Source organism: Anolis sagrei, chromosome 1, assembly GCF_037176765.1.
Source record: "Anolis sagrei isolate rAnoSag1 chromosome 1, rAnoSag1.mat, whole genome shotgun sequence".
Lineage (NCBI taxonomy): Eukaryota > Metazoa > Chordata > Lepidosauria > Squamata > Dactyloidae > Anolis > Anolis sagrei.
The window spans coordinates 163,030,063-163,053,800 of NC_090021.1; the positions used below are offsets into that span (position 1 = coordinate 163,030,063).

Below are 23,738 nucleotides of genomic sequence, written 5' to 3' on the forward strand. Positions count from 1 at the left end.
TTGACGGCCTGGCTGTGCCTGGGGCAATCTTTTGTTGAGAGGTGATTAGATGTGCCTGATTTTTTTCCCCCTCTCTGTTGTTTTGCTGTTGTAATTTTAGAGTGTTTTTTAATACTGGTAGCCGGATTTTGTTCATTTTCATGGTTACTTCCTTTCTGTTGAAATTGTCCACATGCTTGTGGATTTCAATGGCCTCTCTGTGTAGTCTGACATGGTGGTTGTTGGAGTGGTCCAGCATTTCTGTGTTCTCAAATAAAATGTTGTGTCCAGGCTGGTTCATCAGGTGCTCTGCTATGGCCGGTTTCTCTGGTTGAAGTAGTCTGCAGTGCCTTTCATGTTCCTTGATTCGTATTTGGGCAATGCTGTGTTTGGTGGTCCCTATGTGGACCTGTCCACAGCTGCATGGTATACAGGATATCCAATCACCTCTCAACAAAAGATTGCCCCAGGCATTGCCAGGCCATTTGTTTTGGTCGTGTCAGGAGTGACTTCAGAAACTGCAAGTCGCTTCTGGTGTGAGAGAATTGTCTGTCTGCAAGGACGTTGCCCAGGGGACGCCCAGATGATTTGATGTTTTTATCATCCTTGTGGGAGGCTTCTCTCATGTCCCCACATGGGGAGCTGGAGTTGATAGAGAGAGCTCATCTGCCTCTCCCCGGATTTCAACCTGTGACCTGTTGTTCTGTCCTGTTCAGTCCTGCTGGCACAGGGGTTTAACCCACTGCGCCACCGTGGGCTCCACTGCCAGGCCATCAAATGCTATATCCCATCAAATGCTAATCAAGGTGGGCAGTTGAAACATTCACACTTAGCTCCAGCAGACAAGAGTTCTTTGTCCCACCCTGGTCATAACACAGATATATAAACCCATTTTCCTAGTTCCTACAGACCTCACTACCTATGAGGATGCTTGCCATAGATGCAGGCGAAACATCAGGAGAGAATTCCTCTAGAACATGACTATATAGCCCGAAAAAACCTACAACAACCAAGTTTATTTATGTATGACACTGTATAACATGATTTTTGTCTCTGGGTTATAAATACCATTTCCTAATGAGTTCTATCATAAAAAAACTAAACAAAGTTTATTCAACTGCCCAAACTTTGTTTCTGGGGGACCACCCGCAGCACATTTTGTTCTAGTTTTTCAGTGAATATCTCATGGGGCCTCAACCAATTCAACCTAGTTTGTGGCAGACACAAAACAAAGTTTCTGGAATATTTATTTATTTATTTACTATATTTATATACCGCCATTCTCAGCCCGAGGGCGACTCAGGGCGGTTTACAAGATGGCACAATTTGAAGCCCACAATAACATAAAATAGTTAAAAGATTTAACATAAAATCAGTAAATAATAGAATCCTAGAGTTGGAAGAGACCTCATGGGCCATCCAGTCCATCCCCCTGCCAAGAAGCAGGAATATTGCATTCAAAGCACCCCTGACAGATGACCACCCAGCCTCTGTTTAAAAGCTTCCACAGAAGGAGCCTCCACCACACTCCGGGGCAGAGAGTTCCACTGCTGAACAGCTCTCACAGTCAGGAAGTTCTTCCTCGTGTTCAAATGGAATCTCCTCTCTTGTAGTTTGAAGCCATTGTTTTGTGTCCTAGTCTCCAGGGAAGCAGAAAACAAGCTTGCTCCGTCCTCCCTGTGACTTCCTGCCACATATTTATACATGGTCTTCTCTTCTGAAGGTTAAACATGCCCAGCTCCTTAAGCCACTCCTCATAGGGCATTTTCTCAAGACCCTTAAAACCCATAAAACATAGATCGTCCGCATCTCGTTACCAAAATCATTATCCAATTGCACTGTCCAGTTGTTCCGAGATCAGGGGTTGTCTGCTACACTGCATTTGAGAAAGCCTGCTCAAAAAGCCAGGTTTCGACTTTTTTTGCAAAATCTTAAGAGAGTGGGGGCCGATCCAATGTCCCTAGGGAGGGCGTTCCACAGCCAAGGGGCCACCGCTGAGAAGGCCCTGTTTCTTGTCCCCGCCAACTGAATCTGTGAAGAAGGCGGGAGTAGAACAACTACTTTCAAAGTAATTAAACTTTGAACAATTAAACAGGAACAACACTGTCAAACCCGGAGCAGAATTTTCTACAGGTTGCAGCACATGGTTGGGTTAAGAGTATATGAACAGATCAAAACTATCAGCATGTGTCAAATCACTCCAGTTTGATGGGGAAATGGGGGAAATGAAGTTTATAGCAAAAGAATTTCCTCAGCATGGACTCCCCCCCCTCCCCCACCCAATTCCTAGAATTTCTTCAGAGGGAATTGGTGCCTTTTGGAAACATGCGCAGTAGTTTTCCAATTCATGACACACAGGTGATTCCTTCTTCATATTTGCATACAGATCTCCCTCCCAAGCTTTCTCCATCACCAGCTGTGTGCTCGGGCACAGCCCAGTATCCCAATGCCTTGCTTTATCATCATCTCAAACCACACCTTACGAGACTCTGTTATCTGATGTTTGTTAAAAGGTTTGGAGGAAATCGATTGCCAATATCATTCCACATTATCTTTCAGGTTCAGGCATGTCCTTTACTCCTGCTGTTGAGAAGAGGGTGACTCTCAGCCTGACATAGTTCCCTTCCCTTCCCATCTATTATTATTATTATTATTATTATTATTATTAGCTATACTTATATCCTGCTCTCTCTCACCCCGAGAGCAGTAGGCCTCTTCTGCACTGCCATATACAATCCAGGTTATTTATTTATTTATTTAGAACTTTTATATACCGGTCTTCTCACCTCCAACGAGGGACTCAGGCCGGTTTACAACAAGGGGGTTCATAAACAATAGTTTAAAAACATCACATCAATAATACACTAATATAAACACATTAAAGTACTATCATATAATTATACAAAGCCAAGTTGTTAGCATAAAAATCACTATTCATCCCCATCCGTCCATGTGGTCAAAAGCCATTGCCTCACTCATCAAATGCCAGATTCCAGAGCCAGGTTTTCACCAACTTTCTAAAGGTCAGGAGGGAAGGGACAGTTCTAATCTCCAATAGGAGAGAGTTCCAGAGCCAAGTGGCCACCACCGAGAAGGCCCTGTCCCTCGTCCCCATCAGACGCGATGGTGGACCCGAGAGCAGGGCCCCTCCAGAAGATCTTAACAACCTTGATGGTTCATAGGGGAGAATCCGTTCGGACAGGTAAACTGGGTCAGAGTCATTTAGGGCTTTATAGGTCAAGACCAGCACTTTGAATTGTGCTCGGAAGCTAATTGGCAGCCAGTGGAACTGGCGCAACAGAGGAGTAGTATGCTCCCTGTACCCCGCTCCTGTTAGTAATCTGGCTGCTGCTCGTTGGACTAACTGCAGGTTCTGGGCAGTCTTCGGAGGCAACCCCATGTAGAGAGCGTTGCAGTAGTCTAGATCAGGGGTCCCCAAACTATGGCCCGTGGGCCATATGCGACCCGCCGTGGTCATTTCTCCGGCCCACGCGGCCTGGCCTGGCCACGCCCACCCGGCGCCGCTCCGCCAATTTCGGACACCCTCTGCTCCGTCCGCTCTCCCTGTGTGGAAGGGAGAAGCCTCCCAGCTGCAGAGGACCCAGCTGGGAGGCTTCTCCCTTCCACACAGGGAGAGCGGCCGGAGCAGAGGGTGTCCCAAAGTGACGGAGCAGCGCCGGGTGGGCGTTCCCTGGCCAGGGTTCCCTGGCCACGCCCACCCGGCGCCACTCCGTCAATTGCGTCTATCCATCCATAATAATAATAATCATCATCATCATCTTTATTTATACCCCGCCACCATCTCCCCAATGGGAACTCAGAGCGGCTTACATGGGGCCAACATATTACAGCAATAAAATCAAAAACATAAACAGTGAACAACAACAACATCATCAGAATTACACCCCCCCCCCCAAAAAAAAACCCACACACACACGCATATGGCTGAAGTAACACAAAAACATACCTGTTCAAACTTACATACAAATTCAGCTGAAGAACAAACCTACAGAACCTGGCTTGTTTGTAATCTGGGGACTTCTTGTACAAGTGAATCCACAACTATGGAATATTTATCTTAGGAAAAAGCAAAGATTTCTCTCTGAGCATATCAGCTATGTTACTCATACAAAGATTCAGAAAAACAACAACACAATAGAACAGAAAAGGAAGAATCTGAGTTGCTTTTACAAGAAACACATGGTATTTGGTGCTTGCTGCAGTTTATATTGAAGCTGTTTCTTTGGGGCCCTTTTTTGATCTCTTCAGGTTGGGGTTTTTTTAAGCATTGTAAGATGAGTTCTGTTGTTTGGAGTTTATTTGTTTTCTGGATAACTCGTTAGATGTTTGCGGAGAAGAAGAGGCGGCCCATACAAAACAGAACCTGCCACAGACTTAACTCGCTGGCGCTTGAGTAATGAGGAGGGACGGCAGTGGTGGCGATACGTGGCGGATGGCGAGAATTGTGACCGGGAGCAAACTGGACTGGAGGCACACTCTATTGGACTGGACACTGTGAGTGGGCAGATACCCCCTGGGCTTTGGATTCTCAATGTGGGACTGGATGCAGAGATGTAGGCCCCTTCTACACTGTCATATAATCCAGATTATCAAACAGCTAATCCACATTATCTGCTTTGAACTGGATTATATGAGTCCAAACTGCCATATAATCCAGTTCAAAGCAGATAATCTGGATTTTATAATGCAGTGTGAAGTGGCCGAAGAGAGTGACCCATTACATAAAGAGGATCTGCTTTTGCTGAGCTCCAACCAAACCAGCTTCTCCATAGGAAGACATATGCATGGCAAAAGATTCCCAAGGTTATTCAGGTGTGCACACTCTGTTCATGTGGTGCTCTGGCAAGGTCTGTGATTAGAAAATTTGTCCCAAAATATATCCAGTGCTTACCAGTGTTGCTTCTGTTGAAGTCAAAAGAGCTATCATAGGAACTACCGTGTATTCTGGCGTATAAGACTACTTTTTAACCCAAGGAAATCTTCTCAAAAGTCAGGGGTCGTCTTATACGTGGGAGTAGTCTTATATGTGGGAATAGTCTTATACGCTGGAGTAGCCTTATGCATGGGAGTCGTCTTATATGCAGGAGTAGTCTTATACGCCGGGAGTCGTCTTATAGAGCAGGTGCTGAAACTTCTAATCGGATTGGAGAATCTGTGGTTGCTGCATATGGTGGGGGGAGCTCAAAAATGGCCGTGGCCGCATCCCTGCCGTATGCAGCAACTGTATGAATGCATTACAAGTATTACTGCTATATAAGTACGTTAGAAGAAAATCCATTCATCAAGATTCATGGACTTAATGTGGTCCCGATGGTGAGGCGAAGGGGCGCCTCACGGGGAAGGTGTAAGTGAACGGTGGAGCAAGTTGCAGGTGTCCAGGGCATCCGGGGTATAGAAAAAGATAGAGTGGCTCTGGGCCCAGCAAAACACACCTCTTTTACCTGTCTGGCCCGCCCTTGTATCCTATTACCGTACCTCCTCCTCTGCCTCTCAGATCTCGCTCCTGAAGACGGCAGTAAAGTGGTGCAGGTGCGCATGTGCGAGATCTGAGCGGCAGAGACGGAGGTACAGCAATAGGAAAATGAGCATATTGAAATCAAATCTGATACTTAAAAAAAATTATTTGGTGTGTGTTGAAAGAGGGGTAGTCTTATAGGCGAATATATCCCAAACTCTATATAAACTGGAAAAGTTGGGGGTCGTCTTATACGCCCAGTCGTCTTATATGCTGGAATATACGGGTAAGTATGCCCAGAGAGAGTCTCTTTCCTTGCTCAAGCAATGCCAACGCAATAAGGTCTGTCTTTCTGTGAAGAGGGACAGGACATTCTAAATGTGGCTGAGTCCACCAATTCTCTGTAGGCAGGAACATAGGAGACTTTCAGTCAAGACTCTGGGAAGGGAAAAAATTATCAATCTCAAGGAAAATCAAAGCGCTAAAAATGTGTGTAATACCAAAAATGTTGTATTTGTTTCAGACTCTGCTGGTTTCCCTGACCCCGGGGTCAAATAGCTCAGTGGGATAAGGAATTTACGAGAATGGGTATTTGGAGGAAAGCAAGCAAGAGTGACTCAGAAAATAGTGTATTCAAGAAGTGACCAACTGGGTTGGGGAGTCCCAAACCAACAAGCTCTTTGTCAGGAGGGCTTTGATTATGTTTTCTTGCCCTTGTGAAGAGAGTTGGACTGGATGGACTTAAGTATTTTCTATTGGTCATGGGGGTTCTGTGTGGGAAATTTGTGGGGTTCAGAATGCTCTTTGATTGTAGGTGCACTGTAAATCCCAGTAACTACAACTCCCAAATGTCAAGGTCTATTTCCTCCAAACTTCATCTGTGTTCATATTTGGGCATATGGAATATCTGTGCCAAGTTTGGTCCAGTTCCATCATTGTTTGAGTCCACTGTGGTCTCTGGATGTAGATGAACTACAACTCCCAAACTCAAGGTCAATGCCCACCAAACCCCTCTAGTCTTTTCTGTTGGTCATGGGAGTTCTGTGTGTCACCTTTGGTTCAATTCCATCATTGGTGGAGTTCAGAATGCTCTTTGACTGTAGGTGAACTATAAATCCCAAGAACTACAACTCCCAAATTACAAAACCAAAAATTGGTTAATATATGTCAAATATGTTGAAGAAGGGAAAGCTAATGATCAGATAAAGGAGAAAATGAACAGACTCCTGGACTGGCTGCACTTAAAAATGCTTTGTAAAGCTGGAGGGAGGGGAAAAGGGGGTAAAATGTAATGGTTTATAAAATGGAATCATAGAATCATAGAATCAAAGAGTTGGAAGAGACCTCATGGGCCATCCAGTCCAACCCCCTGCCAAGAAGCAGGAATATTGCATTCAAATCACCCCTGACAAATGGCCATCCAGCCTCTGCTTAAAAGCTTCCAAAGAAGGAGCCTCCACCACACTCCGGGGCAGAGAGTTCCACTGCTGAACGGCTCTCACAGTCAGGAAGTTCTTCCTAATGTTCAGATGGAATCTCCTCTCTTGTAGTTTGAAGCCATTGTTCCGCGTCCTAGTCTCCAAGGAAGCAGAAAACAAGCTTGCTCCCTCCTCCCTGTGGCTTCCTCTCACATATTTATACATGGCTATCATATCTCCTCTCAGCCTTCTCTTCTTCAGGCTCATAGGGCTTGTTCTCCAGACCCTTGATCATTTTAGTCACCCTCCTCTGGACACATTCCAGCATGTCAATATCTCTCTTGAATTGTGGTGCCCAGAATTGGACACAATATTCCAGATGTGGTCTATAATGGTATATAAAGTAAGTAGATTTCTATGTATTAGATCAGGGGTCCTCAAACTAAGGCCTGGGAGCTGAATATGGCCCTCCAAGGTAATTTATCTGACCCTCGCTCAGGGTCAACCTAAGTCTGAAACAACTTGAAAACACACAACTACTACTACTACAACAACAACAATGCTATCTCATCAGCCAAAAGCAGGCTCAGACTTCCCATTGAAATACTAATAAGCTTATATTTGTTAAAACTATTCATCATTTTAATTATTGTATTGTTTTTAAGTGTTCTTTGCACAACAACTATGATATGTGCAATGTGCATAGGAATTCATTCATGTATTTTTCAAATTATAATCCGGCCCTCCAACAGTTTGAGGGACTGTGGCCTGGCCCTCTGTTTAAAAAGTTTGAGGACCCCTGTATTAGATGGATACCATTGCAATAAAAAATGAAAAGAGGAACATAGGAACCTTGGAGGAATTTAAAGTTCAGATTTTTTAATGAGGAGAGGGACAGGCAGAAGCAGACTTGGAGAGAAAGCCTCCCACAAAATAGTGACTTAAGCAGAGAGATGGCGAAGTGCGTGAGTGGGGAGAGGAGGCAGGAATGATGACTGGCCTTGTAAGGAGGGTGACTCCTTGTAGATGTTCTGAAAGGCTTCCATGTTCTTGCCTATGGAGCGTGAACCAACTAAGGCCCCTTCTACGCCGCAATAGGAAATCCAGACTATCTGCTTTGAACTGGATTATATGGCAGTGTAGACTCCTATAATCCACTTCAAAGGAGATAACATGGTTTATCTGCTTTGATAACCTGGGTGATATGACAGTGTAGAAGGGTCCTAACATTTTTAGTATGTTCTGACCCCTCACAGGGAAATGTAGGAGTATCCAGCTCACAAAAGGCAAAGAGAGGAGTAACATATAGGGCAGCAAACGGGTTGCTGCCTTCTCCTCTCTTTGACAATGGAGGAAGCTTTTCACCTTAAGAACAGACAAGCATCCCGAGCTCTGAGGATTACCTGGGAAGGAATCCCACTGGAGCATTGCAGCACACCCAAATACCTGGGAGTCACTTTGGACCGTGCTCTGACCTACAAGAAGCACTGCCTGAACATCAAGCAAAAAGTGGGTGCTGGAAACAATATCATACGAAAGCTGACTGGCACAACCTGGGGATCACAACCAGGCACAGTGAAGACATCTGCCCTTGCGCTGTGCTATCTGCTGCTGAGTATGCATGCCCAGTGTGGAACACATCTCACCACACTAAAACAGTGGATGTGGCTCTGAATGAGACATGCCGCATTATTACGGGGTGTCTGCGCCCTACACCGCTGGAGAAATTACACTGTCTAGCCGGTATTGCACCACCTGACATCTGCCAGGAAGTGGCAGCCAATAGTGAAAGGACCAAGGCAGAGACATCTCCAGCTCATCCCCTGTTTGGGTATCGGCCAGCACGTCAACGACTTAAATCCAGACATAGTTTTCTAAGATCTACAGAGACACTCATTGGAACGCCTCAGCAAGCGAGAGTCCAAAAATGGCAGGCTCAAACCCAGAACCTCAACCAATGGCTGATACCAAATGAGAGACTCCCCCCTGGGCACACAGAGGACTGGGCAACTTGGAAGGCACTGAACAGACTGCGCTCTGGCACCACGAGATGCAGAGCCAACCTTCAGAAATGGAGCTACAAAGTGGAATCCTCGACATGCGAGTGTGGAAAGGAGCAAACCACAGAGCACCTGTTGCAATGTAACCTGAGCCCTGCTACATGCACAATGGAGGACCTTCTTGCAGCAACACCAGAAGCACTCCAAGTGGCCAGATACTGGTCAAAGGACATTTAATCAACTACCAAACTCACACATTTTGTATTTTCTCTGTTTGTTTGCTTTGTTCTGTTAGAAATGTAATATAATTGACTGGCTGCCCTGACACGAGAAATAAATCATGTTTCAATTTATTTTAGTTAATGATTACAGGAGTGTTAGCATAGTGGTTAGTGTCTATTTGTATGTGTATCTTTGTTTTTGTCTTTTATTGTTGATATGGTCAGTGGACTAATCAGTACACAGATCTATTGGTCTTAGTACAAGAGACTGACTGCTAAGGATCTGTCCTTGGAGTCAAAGTAGAACGTATTTTATTAGTAACAGTTTTCAGAAGGGATGTAGGATTTAAGAAAGAGAAGGAAGAAACGCAAAATGTAGACTATGGGTAATTTCTAGATCAATTCGTGATTTCTAATCTCTATAGTCTGAGGTTTTTAAATGCTGGGGTTCCTTAGGAGATCATCATGAGTTCCTCTGAAACAAACATAATAATGGAATTGAATGGTTTTCCTGTGTTTATTAAATAAAAATAAACACTAATTTATGTTTCAGAGTATATCTTTATCACTTTTCTTATTCATATCTTGCAGAGTAAGTTCTTCCCAGTCTTGCCCAAGGCACACACAGCTCTGGAGGCAGCGATAAATGGGGTGCAATTCTACTCAGGATTACAGACGGAGGATGGCCACTGGGCTGGGGACTATGGAGGACCTCTCTTTCTGTTGCCAGGTACGTTTACCAGAAAGACTCGGACAGTGTCTTTTCCTGCATGGCAGGGGGTTGGACTAGATATCCCATGTGGTTTTTTCCAACTCTATTATTTTATAATTCTATGAAAGCAGGGGCACCCAGAAGGGATAGAACTCAATTAGCAGTGGCTGCTTCAGCCTCTTTGTTCTGCCATTACCTGTTTGCCAGGTACCTGGGACAAATAGGCAAGCCATGGGACCTGAGATTGGGAGTTCCTGAAACTAGAAGGCATCTTGCTTTGAGGATCTCCAAAGCCTTATTAACTTCTCTGTAAAATGTTCTGTAATTGTAAATGTAAAATGTTCTGTAATTTATTATTATTTATTTATCTACAGTATTTATATACCGCCTTTCTCACCCCTGGGGGGACTTAAAGCGGTTTGAGTCCCTAGGGCAGTGGTTCTCAACCTTTCTAATGCCATGACCCCTAAATAAAGTTGTGGTGACCCCCAACCACATTTTCGTTGTTACTTCATAATGGTAATTTTGCTACTCTTATGAAGCATAATGGAAATATCTGATATGCATGATTCATTTTGATTATTAAAGATTGAACATAATTAAAGCATAGTGATTGATCACAAAAACAATGTTTGGGGAGTATGGACAGTGGATGATGGGATTTGCAGTACCTTCAACGGATTCAGCTCTGACTTCCACATACCACTGAGACACCCATAAATTAGAGTCTTGGAACAAACTTGGCACACAGAACCCCAATGACCAACAGAAAATACTGGAGCGGGCTGGGAGGATTGACAGTGATTTATGGAAGATGTAGTTCACCTCCATACAGAGAGTACTGTGAACCCAAATGACTGCATTTGGACCAAATTTGGCACAAATACTCGATATGCCCAAATTTGAACACTGGTGGAGTTTGGGGAAAACAGATCTTGACATTTGGAAGTTGCAGTTGCTGGGATGTATAGTTCCCCTGCCATCAAAGAGCATTGTGAACTCCAACAACAATGGAATTGAACCAAACTTGAATTCCCATTACCAACAGAAAATACTGGAGGGGTTTGGGGAAAATAGATGTTGGCAGTTGGGAGCTACTGGATGTATAGCTCCACTACCATCAAAGAGCATTCTGAACTCCAGCAAAAATGGAATTGAATCAAACACATCATATAAAACTCACATCACCAACAGAAAATACTGGAGACAACAAAGGATCTGGACCAAATTTGGCACACATACCTGATATGGCGATACTGCCTTACTGGAGAGCTTTGGGGTGTGCTGACCTTTCTTTCTGGGAGTTGTAGTTCTGAGGTCAGAAGGGCGCGGGCAGAAAAGGCTTCCCAAGCCGCAAGGCCTTGCGGGGGAAGCCCTCTGCTCACCCCCACGCCCTTCTGAGTTTGGAAGAGCATGGGAGTGGGCAGAAAAGGCTTCCCAAGCCGCAAGGCCGTGCGGGGGAAGCCCTCTGCCCATCCCCGCACCGAAATTACCTGTACGAACGCATCTCCCCCTATGAACCATTGCAGAGATTACGATCCTCCGGGGAGGCACTGCTTTCCATCCTGTCATTGTCACAGGCGCGATTGGTGGGGACGAGAGACAGGGCCTTCTCGGTGATTGCTCCCCGGCTATGGAACTCCTTTCCTGGTGAGATCAGGTCGGCCCCCTCCTTCCTGTGCTTTAGAAGGATGGTAAAAACTTGGCTGTGGGACCAAGCTTTCGGGACAGGGCAATGAAGCGACAATGGGAAAGATGACAGGGCCAATTGGATTTGATGCGGATGGCTAGGACGGTTTTAAATGGTGTTATTTTAAATGGTGGATTTTAATATTTAGATAAATGGTTTTTTAATGTTTATGTATTGTATCCAGGCATTGAATGTTTGCCGTGTATATGCTGTGCTCTGCTCTGAGTCCCTTTCGGGGTGAGAAGGGTGAAATATAAATGTTTTAAATAAATAAATAATGTCAAGAAGTGGTCTCAGCATAGATTGCTGCTTCCTCCCTTTTAATGTCAGTTCCCATTCATATTTCATTGTTTTTGTGACATGTTCCATCCTAGGCTACCTTTGTGAGTCCTTGCTGATCTTTTTTTGAACAGGGCTCCTCATCACCTGCCATGTTGCCAAGATCCCGCTGCCAGAGGAAAGCAAGAAGGAAATGGTTCGCTACTTGCGCTCAGTTCAGCTCCCAGATGGAGGATGGGGCCTGTGAGTACAATGAAAAAAAAACAAAAATCAAACAAAATTCAACAATGTTTTAGAAATGCAGTATGGACAAATTCAACAATGTTTTAGAAATGCAGTATGTAAACTAGATACTGGAGATGTGATGAGATAAGTGGATGCCTTTTGATTTCAACCTGGCAACATTGGGTACTCCTAATGCTTATGGAGTCAGTGTATGTTAGACACCATCTTAAATGCATTGGAAGAGTAGTTTGTCTTACTTTTACAAGGGATCTGGTGGCTGGGTCTTCCTAGGGGGGGGGGGGGGCGGGTAAAGAAGCTATATCCCCCCAGTAGCTTGGCCACATGAGCTTTTAGTCAGCCCTCCACGTTCACTGGGGTTAGGGTCACAGGACCTCTGCTTCAGTGGGAATACCCCAAAATAAAATTTAAAAACTTTAAAAAATCATTAATATATTTTTTTAGCAATTACTAGGTCTTCCGGTGCAATTTTGTGGTCAACTTCTGCAAGGATGATGGTGGGAGCCTACAATGGCTTAGAGAAGTGTTCTTTCTAGGAATCCCTAAGCCCCCCGGGGTAATTCTATGGGGGAAACTAGAGGTCCCAGAGATTCTTAGAGAGAACTTATTAATCAAATCAGCAAAAGTAAAACCTGTAAATGTGGAGGGCCAGCCATAGTGTTCTAGTTTGAGGGGGGGGAAATCAGCCACCACATTTTGGAAAGTAACTAGATGGTGAAAAAAACCCTCACATTTAAATGGAACCTATAGCTTAAGAAACAGGAGAGTCTGCTTTACTCTTGTTTGTGAAACAGAATGATTATTCTTAGGTCTGTATTAATAAACTAGCACTTCTGTGACACAATGACTTAAAACCTTTTTAAGTTTTATTTTCATGCTTAACTTCTTGGCCTGCTTTTTAATTTTGCTTCCATTTTTTATATTGCCTTGCTGGAAAGAAATTCAAGGTGACCCAAGGCATTTAGTGTTGTAGCGATGCAAATAGATCACTGGTATTTAATTTGGTTTTCTTCATGCAGGGAAGCACTCTTGCATAGCACCCAGAAATCATCTCTGAGTCGCCTGATGGCTGAAAAGAGCGGTATACAAGTGAAGTAAATAAATAAATCTCTAGCTGAGAGGTTGTCTATGACCCCTCCTACACTGCCATATAATCCAGATTATCAAATTAGATCATCCACATTATCTGCTTTGAACTGGATTATATGAATCTACACTGCCAAAGCAGATATTCTGGATGTTATATCGCTGCATCTATACAGTTAATCAGGGGAGATGTCATGAGTGGTTTGTGGCTTTTTGCATTCCAGCCCACAAGAACATACTTCAGACCTCTTGACACCCATGTTAGAAGCTTTTTTGCAGATAAAATCACTCAGATCTACTCCGTCCTGCAGGGTGTAATTGATACAGGTCCAGTGGATATAATTTTGGTGCCTGCTTTCCTGTGTCTTGGAAATGTTTCAATTTGTGCAGCCACAGGATGTAAATAGGATCCTTGTAGACTGCCATCTTCACTACTTCTACCACCTCCTTCTCCTCCTTTGCACTTTTCCACCAATTTGCTTCCAAAGTGGCACCCAGGGGATATTTTCAACACAGCCAATTAAAATTAATCATAATCATAGAATCATAGAATCAAAGAGTTGGAAGAGACCTCATGGGCCATCCAGTCCAACCCCCTGCCAAGAAGCAGGAATATTGCATTCAAATCACCCCTGACAGATGGCCATCCAGCCTCTGCTTAAAAGCTTCCAAAGAGGGAGCCTCCACCACACTCTTCTTGGCAGGGGGTTGGACTGGATGGCCCATGAGGTCTCTTCCAACTCTTTGATTCTATGATTCTATGATTCTACACAAGTGGGATGAGTGGCAAGGGAGAGAGCTGAATTTACTTGTGTGGGCATGTGTCTCTAATTCTTATTTGTTGTTTGATAGGCATATTGAAGACAAATCCACGGTGTTTTCTATTGCTCTCAACTACACTGCCATGAGAATTCTTGGGGTCAGTCCCGATGATCCAGATCTGGTGCGGGCTCGAAACAACCTCCATAGCAAAGGTGATTTACCATTTGGAAACCGGAAATGGAGGTGGATTTCCTTTTCTATCGACATCACTGGGAAAGGGCACTCTCTTCTCATTTACAGTAGCGATAACCTCTGGGAATGGTGTGGTACAGGTACCTGTCCTGTTCCAAAATGATGAAAGTGCTGAGAGCAATCACTTTGAATCATAACTGCAACTACAATTTTGACATCCCAGCTCATTTTCTGATCCTAACTGCTGAAATCATTAGTTGAACCAAACCTTGCTTCCCTCAAACATCCTATGCTTTTAGTTGATTAGAGTGGTTGTGAAAATCTGGAGGGCGGAAACTCCCAACAGATTAATTTCACTGTCCCAGTCCATGGTGAAAATATACCTTCATTTAAATGTTTTTCAAGAATGCAGCCACAACTTCAAGCATCTTAGGCCCCTTCCAGACTGCCATATAAAATCCAGGGTATCATCTTTGAACTGGATTATACGGCAGTGTAGACGCATATAATCCAGTTCAGAGCAAATAATGTGGATTATATGGCAGTGTAGAAGGGGCCTTGTTCATCATATAAACAAACTCAGGTGAAAAGAGGCTGCTTTTGTAGTCAAGACTAGCTGATAAAGAAAATGGAAAAGAGGATCTGATTCTGCAAAGCAGCAACTGGAAGTGCTTCCTTTGTTCTGTCTTTTTGAAAAGGAAGGAACCAAATTGAATGTTTTTTTTTGTATTCTATTATATCCATAAACTGTACATTTGCTTTTGTGTCTGTTTAAGTTGTGATATCTTTTGACTTGGAATCTGGAAGTAATAATTGTGCAGATCAGGTTCTCTTGAATAGTTGGGCTGTTGTAAGTTTTTTGGGCTATATGGCCGCGTTCCAGAAGCATTGTTATGTTGTATTGTCTGGTTTGTATTGTCTAGATTTATTGTACTCTGTCCTTTTTTGTTGCTGTTCACCGCCCCGAGTCGCCTTCGGGCTGAGAGGGGCGGTCAATAAATGCAAAAAATAAATAAATAAATAAATAATTCTCCTGAATATCTTGAAACATGCTTGGTGCCTAAATGTGTCTGGATTGCTTTCATGCATTTGCCTTTGCACTTTGACTGCAGAGTAGTTGCTGAAATCCTTTCCTTCCATCATGGCTAGAAACGTAGAGTTGGAAGTGGGACAGGGTATTCTGCCAATTCATTTGCACATCTGCCTGCCAATTGTGCCCTAGTAATAAGACAGAAAGAGAGTTATCAGTAATATTGCTGCCTATGTGAGCCACTCTGAGTCCCGTGCCCCCCCCCAGGGGTGAGAAGGGCGGGGTAAAAATGCTGTAAATAAATAAATATCCTGAAGAAGACAAATTTAGCAAAGTTCACATGTGTTTGGTTCCACAGGTGGTGCTGTGAAAATCCCTTCCTGGGGTAAATTTTGGTTGGCTGTCTTGAATGTCTACAGCTGGGAAGGAATGAACACTCTTTTTCCTGAGATGTGGTATGTAGAACTGGAGTACTTGTTTTAAAGCAGGAGTTGCATCCGTATCTTCTCACAGAAAGATGCCATTAAGTAGATTGGCTGCTATTTGTGTTAAGTCCTGGGTCCAGTTTCTGGCATGCCATCCATCATTGGGATTGGTCCTTATTGGTCCTTCTTTCACAAGAAGATTTCAAGAATGAAAAGGTCAATCTTAAAAAAAACATTAAAAAAGGTAAAGGTTGTCCCCTGACATTAAGTCCAGTCACGTCTGACTCTGGGGTGTGGTGCTCATCTCCATGTCTAAGCCGAAGAGCCAGTGTTGTCCATAGACTCCTCCAAGGTCATGTGGCCGGCATGACTGCATGGAGCGCTGTTACCTTCCCGCCGGAGCGGTATCTATTGATCTACTCACATTTGCATGTTTTCAAACTGCTAGGTTGGCAGAAGCTAGGGCTGACAACGGAAGCTCACACCGCTCCCTGGAATCAAACCTGCGCAAGTCCTCTAATATTTTGGCCCAAACAAGTAGAAATTGGATTCATAGTGGCATTTGTCATTCCCCAGCTTTATGCAGTATGTATTTATTATTATTTATTTAAAACATTTATATCCCGTCCTTCTCAACCCTCAAAGGGAGACTCAGGGCAGCTTACAATTGGCAATCATTAGATGCCGACAAAGAACAATTTCAGCACAGCAATTAACATAAACAAGTCAACAACAGTAAAAAAAAATACATTAAAATACATTAAAATACATTAAACATAACGGCCCTTAAAATAGTAAATGTTTTAGCCATTTGTTAGATCCAAGCCTGCACAACCTGTGGCCCTCCAGATAGTTTTGGCCTCCATCTCCCAGAAGCCCTTTCTCGCTTGTCAAATGGTCAGGAATTCTGGGAGGACCAGAAGTTGTGCAGATCTGCTATTTTACACTATTGTTATAAAGCCAAGACCTTGTTTCCAAACCACATAACCCAGCTGAGAGTCACCAACAGCAGAGAATAACACCAGGGAAGCCAATAGTCCGTTCCAAGATGCAAAGCCGATTCCAACAAAGTCTAGGGTCTAGGGTTAACTCAAAAATCTGAATGCCAGGGTCCACGGAGATAGTCCACAGTCCAGAAATCACCAACAGCTAAGGTTACATCTCCAAATGTTAAAGTTACTGCCAGCAACAAGGTGCCACTCTTGGGCAGCTTTTATGCTAGCTTTTTGGGTGATGCCTAATGGGAGCTCTGAAGGACCAAATAAGTTGAGACTTCTCCCGTTGCAAGTCCAGAAGAGCTGGAACAGCTCTTCCTTGACCTGCTCAGATTAACTTGCTGGTACTTGCTCTGCAAGCTGAGAAGTGGTAGCGTCCACCATAGGCACTTCTTCCAAACTCGGTTGAGGAAGCTGTTGGGCTCCAGCTCAAATGCTGGCCCTTCAAACAGCATCTCCTCACTCTCCCTCGCTATCAAAGCTATCCATGACAGCAACAGTTTTTAAAATTCTTTAGGGTACGGAGAGAGCAAGGGAAAGGTCTAGTTGCTATTCAAGTCTCTACCTGTTTTTCTTCATTCCATTGTATAGGCCAGAGTTTCTCAAACTCTTCTCCTCCATATGTTTTGGACAGTTTCTAACAGCTAGTAAGCTGTCTGGGATTTCTGGGAGCTGAAGTCCAAAACACCTGGAGGAGCACAGTTTGAGAAACACTAGAATAGCCCATTGTTGTCTATGGTGTCTCTCCTCAGCTTGTTAGAGATAGCATAGGGTGCATTCATTTTCAGCACCCAATTAATAGTCACCACCTACCTATCATCCTGTTTCTAGCGTTGAGATGACATAGAATCATAGAGTTGGAAGAGATCTCATGGGTCATCCAGTCCAACCCCATTCTGCAATGAAGCAGAAAAATCGCATTCAAAGCACCCCCTGACAGATGGCCATACAGCCTCTGCTTAAAAGCCTCCAAAGAAGGAGCCTCCATCACACTCTGGGGCAGAGAGTTCCACTGCTGAACAGCTCTCACAGTCAGGAAGTTCTTCCTCATGTTCAGATGGAATCTCCTTTCTTGTAGTTTGAAGCCATTGTTCTGTGTCCTAGTCTCCAGGGAAGCAGAAAACAAGCTTGCTCCATCCTCCCTATGACTTCCTCTCACATCTTGATACATGGCCATCATGTCTCAGCCTTCTCTTCTGCATGCTAAAAATGTCCAACTGTTTAAGCCACTCCTCATAGGGCTTGTTCTCCAGACCTTTTTATCATTTTGGTTGCCCTCCTCTGGACACATTCCAACCTGTCAACATCTTTCTCCCTGATCTCCAAGTCCCTTGATTCTGCTCCTGTCTCACAGCCTTCCTCTCTGGTTGTGGGTAGGTTGTTTCCTTCGTGGATGCCAGCACATCCTTCCACTCTGTGGTGCCACTGCCGCCAGGTTTACCTCCCCATGGCCTACTGTTACGGCAGACGCCTGATTGCAGAAGAAGATGAACTGATCCTGAGCCTCCGGCAGGTAATTTCCAAAGACTACTACTTCTTCCTCTTCTGCTCCTCTCATGGCTACAGAAAACAAGAAGTGGTAAAAATGATATCTAGCCCAGTCTGATTCTGCAGGAGTGGCAAAAATGTGCCCTGTGACCCCCAAAGTCTCTTTTGCAGAGACCCTCGCGTACCCCTCTGAACCCTAATTGTTTTAATTTTCCAAGTAATTGTTTTGTGTTTCTGGAAGTTTCCAGGTTTAGCATGCAACAGGTCACAACTTGCACACATAAAAACCCTCCAGAACTTCCTCCAAATGTGGGGAATAAATGTACAACTGGAAATTGATATCTTGGTAACTTTGTTTTTGATATTGTGGGGCGGCATGGAATAATTTTCATACATTTCTGGGTCAGTAGTGATGCTGAGAGCAAATATTTGGTCCTCGGGGTCATCAGTGTTAGCCTAAACCTGGCCTGCACAACACATGACCTTCAACTCTCAGAAGTCCTAGCCAGCTTATCCAATGATCAGGAATTCCAGAAGCTAAAAGTCCAAAATGCTTGGATAGCCACAGGTGGTGCAGGCCTGGCTTAGACGACAGGGAAAAGTGCTTGTAATTTTTTCTTCCCAGTGTTTGTTCCTGGTTCTAATTCTGTTATCTAAGTCCTTATGACTCTTGTCTTACCAGGAGCTCTATGTGCAAGACTATTCTACTATTGACTGGCCAGCACAAAAGAATAATGTTGCTCCAGGGGATATATATACCCCACATAGTTGGCTTCTTACAGTGACCTATGGTGAGTCCTGTTCTGCTGTTGCCTCCAACAAAATGTACTTCTTATTTGTTTTACATGTTTGCCCTTGCTTAAGACCTTGCCCCATTTTCTAATCAAACAAGTCTATTTGGACAAGCAAAGGGATATATCTTTCCTAAAGTACATTAAGGGTGCATCTGTACTGTAGAATTAATGCAGTTTGAAAGCACTTTAACTGCCACAGCTAAATGCTGTGGAATCCTGAGATTTATAGTTTGGTAAAATACTAGCACTGTTTGGCACAACATGCTAAATAACTTGTAAAACTACAACTCCTATGACTTGATTAATTCTACAGTATAGATGTACATGAAGAGTAGAATGTGACAAAAAACTTAGGTGGATGTTCTTTCTAGCCTTCTGCTGAGAGGCAATGCAGTTCTATATTAAGAGTTGATCATGTTGTTATAGGAGGGTATATAATGTGTAGCTCATGCTTACTTAAGCATCAGTCCCACTGTGAGGCTTGTTCCCAAGTAGCAGCTTGAGATTAATAGGCTTGATGAATAAAAAGCAAGGGGGTGTTTGACTACACAGCTATGAAGTGTCACAGTTTGCCTGCATTAGGTTTTGCTGTAATTGCCAGTGCCACACCAGTTTTTATGCTCTTTCTAAAGTTAGGATGATTCTTTGAGTGATCTTGGCTCTCCTGATCACATGAGTTGTGGCAGATGGAGAGGAGAAGCGAGGCCATTTCACCAGCCCCACTGGAAGATATTAACTGGTTTTTCCTCCCCACTTGCCTTCCTGTTGGGTCTTTCGGGAGTGTGAGCCTGCAGGCATGAACTTTGTTGTTTGTATTCAGTATACCTATGGATATATGAGCAAATGGAAAAAAGGAAATTAGCATAACTTTTTCTATATAGATCAGTGTTTCTCAACCTTCTTAATGCTGTGACCCCTTAAACAGTTCCTCATGTTGTGGTGACCCCCAACCATAAAATTATTTTTGTTGCAACTTCATAACTGTACTTTTGCTGTGGTTACAAATCATAATGTAAATATCTGATATGCGGGATGTATTTTCATTCACTAGATCAAATTTGGCACAAATACCCAATATGCCCAAATTTGAATACTGGTGGGGTTGGGGGGGGGGGGGTATTGGTTTTTTCATTTGGGAGTTTTAGTTGCTGGGATTTATAGTTAACCTACAATCAAAGAGCATTCTGAACTCCACCAACGATAGAATTGAACCAATCTTGACACACAGAACTCCCATGCCTTGAAAGGACTTGCTGCCGTGAGCCTCCTTCCAGCCTCACATGCTCTCCCTTGCCCGCAGATGTGCACCACACCGCCATGTGCCAAGCATGCCTGTTCTCCCTTTCCACCTTGGAGTCTCAGAAACAGCCCTCCCTTTGGCTTAGAAGCTGGCTGAGAGGCCAGCCAATCACAGTGGAGGAAGGCATTTTGGTAGGAGGATTCACCATCTGTTTCCAAAAAGGAAGAGAAGGACAGGTGAAGAGATCTTCAGCTTTCTCTGCCAAAGGAATTCCTAAGACCATCAGAAATATGTGTTTTCTGATGATCTTTGGTGACCCCTCTGAAACCCCCTCACAATCCCCCTCCAGGGGTCCCGACCCCCAGGTTGAGAAACGCTGATACAGATCCTAGATCCTAAACTGATTTCTTCGCAAGATGGCTGTGGCCCCATACCTGCCCTTGTTGACTTTGGACTGTTCAACAGACAAATTGATGACACTGACCTTGTTTTTATTACAGCAATACTGAATACCTATGAGAGATTCCACAGCACAAGTCTGAGACAGCACGCTATGGAAGTGCTGTACGACCACATCAAGGCTGACGATCGATTCACCAAGGCCATCAGTATTGGCCCAGTAGGTGGCATTCACCCTTTACTGAGAACTAAGTAGTTCTAGAACTGATCTTCTGCTGCAGATGTGGAAAATTTTGCCATGGCTGCTTGCAACTTTTAAGCCACAATGTATCATAGCCATAATTATTTAATATAACCATGAATTTCCATGTGGATGATCTAAATCTTCAGTGGATTTTCCCTTACATCAATGTGATTTGGGGATGTGTAAGCTGTGTTGCATACAGGCAATTGGGGGTGACTGTTAAGAATGTGGGCAGGAATATGTATGATAGCAAAAATGTGGCATGTAATTCTATAGCTGCTATAACAACACAGTGGGTGGTAGAGAGGATTTTAAATTAAATTCATATATAGGAAAACCTATATGTAAAACAATCCCAACGCTGCTCAGCCAAATTATAACGATACCACCTCCACTACAGACTAGCTCACCAAAATATGAAAGGAGTATGGTTGCTGAACCCACTGTCTATTTAAAAGTTAGGAACTGGGAACCACTGAAACTGAGAGACTTCAAATGCAAATTTTGTATTCTTCAAAAGATATCCTCTGCCATCATATTAATAATAAACAGACTGAGGTATTATTGAGAGGTTGTTCAGTAACACACTGTGTCACTATAGTTTTCTTAGAGGTTGCTTGAATAAGGCTTTGACCACAAAGGCATTCACACTGAGGCTGGTATAAGTTGATAAAAATAACAAGAATGTGTATTGAACAGACTTGAATTATTCAGGTATAAATGCTTAATGGTTTCAGTAAAAAAATACTGGCATAAAAAGCTTATGGTTGTGTTTGAGTAAAGATCTTAAAATCTTTTGGGTTACAAATCTTAAAAGTTCCACCACAGAAAATTACTTCAGGAAATGAATCTCTGATAGTAACTCCCCCCAAAATCCCCCTTAGGAATCTAAAAACCCTGAACTAGACTTCCTTAGGAAATGAACAGACCACTAACAGGGTGCTGCTCCACACAGTATTCTAGCTATCTTCAATAGCTGTTCTGAATACTACCCAAAAGACTGACCCAAATTTCTTCTTCAAAACCCAAACTACTTTCACTAACACCCACGCTTCTTCTCTCTACCCGTTCCAAATTCCAAACTGGAAAACTGGGACCTCAAACCTCAGTTTTAAAAGACACTTTTTCCTTCAGACCACTTAGGCTCCATCTTTCTAACCAATCCTAGCCTTCTGATTTTCCCTCCTAGACTTGAACACGCCCCCTCAAGGCAAATCTAACCTAAGCTGGCTTCTCCCTGTTTCTCTTTCCTAAAATGGATGCCGTGGCTTCGCCAGGCCCACTTCCTTAGGCTTTTGCCAGCTAGCTAAGGTAAGGGATTCATTACAGCCGCCTTTAGACAGATAATTACAGGAACAGTTTTGGCCAGTGGTGTTAAAGGTCCCAGATGGACTTATTTGGATCAGATTGCCCTTACTGTTGGAACTGTCCTCCCCTTTCACAGAATAAGCATCTTGCTCAGCAGCCATTAGCACTCTAATGCTAAAAGAAGCCAGTTGTGAGTGACATTTCCAGGGTTTGATTCAGCCGCAAGCCACAGTTCAAACCAGTAAGGATTCATAAGCCAGCAAAACCCCACCATAATCCCTTGATATCACATTGGGATTTGGTGGTGAGAAAAATGTAAATGGTTTGTGATGTGGTTCAGGTCTGAATGTCCTGAGAAGTCACATTTCAGCAAACTAAAGCCTGTCTTATCATTATCTGTAAGTGTGCCTTTCATTGTGGCATTTCTGTAATTCTGCAATGACTGATGAAATACAGAAGGTGCACATAGATGGACTCGGGAAGTTCTCTCCATGCAATGTTTGAAATCCTCAATAAGAAGGGGTCATGGTCAGTGATAGAGAATGTGATTTTCATTTAGAAAGTCCCAAATTCAATCCCTGGCATCTTTGATTTAAAAAATGACCTTAAAATCCTCTGCACAAGATTATGGAGATCTTTCTGCTTGTCAATGAAGACCATTCTGGCTCATTCAGGCAGCATGACTGATCACCTGAGTTTCAAGAGAAAAGGAATGAGCAGTCTTCTGACTGATAAAGTCTTCATACGTTAACATGGAAATACCTGGCATGTGGTTAGTACTAGCAGTCCAACCCTTGAATGTACAGATTTGCTCTCTTTCAAGGGTCCTTGTCTCTTGGAATTTGATGAGGGGTTTAAGCTTATGAAGTGGCACAGGTATTAGAAGCCTTTGTTGCCCTAGGAATCATAACTGTTGGCATTTCTGACCTCTTGTAGATTTCTAAAACAATCAATATGCTGGTTCGCTGGTACGTGGAAGGAGACAAGTCTCCTGCCTTCCAAGAACATGTGTCCAGAATCCCTGACTACCTCTGGTAAGGCTTTGTTGTAACGCAGAGTTGTAAGCATGGACAAAACATGGATTGCACCACCTCTCTCCCAAGAGTATCCTATCCTATTGGAGAGGATCTGTTTTGGTCAGAGCATGTGTGGAGGACGGCACTCCCTGGAATAGGAGAGTGTTAGCCTTTGGGGCAGTGTGTTCATACATGGGAAAGGACTTGTAAGATTTGTCCATTCATTCTTAATTTTTACATCTTCACTGTGTCCTTTCTCCAAGGTTTGAGCCCAGATAGACAGGTTGGGGTGCAAAACCAAATTCTGCAAATCTCCAGGCAAGAGTTTTAACTTGACTTTCTGACATCCCAGCCAGCCCCCTGCAGGTTGCTATGGAGGGGCATATCTCAAAGCCAAAGCAATCCGACAATTGCTTTGGGGGAACTCCTGTCTGGACCCATTACATTTTTGTACCCATCTTCACTGGAGCCACCTGAAACTTGGTGAAGTTAGCATTGTGCAGGGCTGTGTTCATTTGGTATGCAGTAATATCACTTTTTTCTTCTTCTTGTAGGCTGGGACTTGATGGCCTCAAAATGCAGGTAATGGTTCCTGGCACAAAGGGAACTTTTCTGTCATCCTCTTGTTAAGGCCCAAGCTAATATGGTCGTCTCTTTCACTCTGCTTTAAATCTTTTGTATGTGTCCAGCTGAACTACATTCATTTCAATTTGTAATCAGTCTTGAGTTCCAGTTTTGGGA

The 23,738-nt window shown here is 43.6% G+C and overlaps 1 protein-coding gene across 4 annotated transcripts in view; it reads left to right on the forward strand.

Annotated features, from left to right (window-relative positions):
- Positions 1-23,738, forward strand: part of LSS (lanosterol synthase) — a 41,129-nt gene that overhangs the window by 763 nt on the left and 16,628 nt on the right. For 2 of the 4 annotated variants that reach the window (XM_067469907.1, XM_067469905.1), the window contains exons 2-12: positions 4,323-4,494; positions 9,686-9,824; positions 11,910-12,018; positions 13,038-13,112; positions 13,957-14,078; positions 15,447-15,543; positions 17,886-18,021; positions 18,679-18,787; positions 20,531-20,649; positions 22,918-23,015; positions 23,552-23,579. In XM_067469907.1, the coding sequence (XP_067326008.1) occupies positions 4,323-4,494; positions 9,686-9,824; positions 11,910-12,018; positions 13,038-13,112; positions 13,957-14,078; positions 15,447-15,543; positions 17,886-18,021; positions 18,679-18,787; positions 20,531-20,649; positions 22,918-23,015; positions 23,552-23,579 (1,204 nt within the window). The remainder of the gene's footprint in view (positions 1-4,322; positions 4,495-9,685; positions 9,825-11,909; positions 12,019-13,037; positions 13,113-13,956; positions 14,079-15,446; positions 15,544-17,885; positions 18,022-18,678; positions 18,788-20,530; positions 20,650-22,917; positions 23,016-23,551; positions 23,580-23,738) is intronic. The other 2 variants (XM_067469915.1, XM_067469913.1) reach the window with 2 other exon arrangements.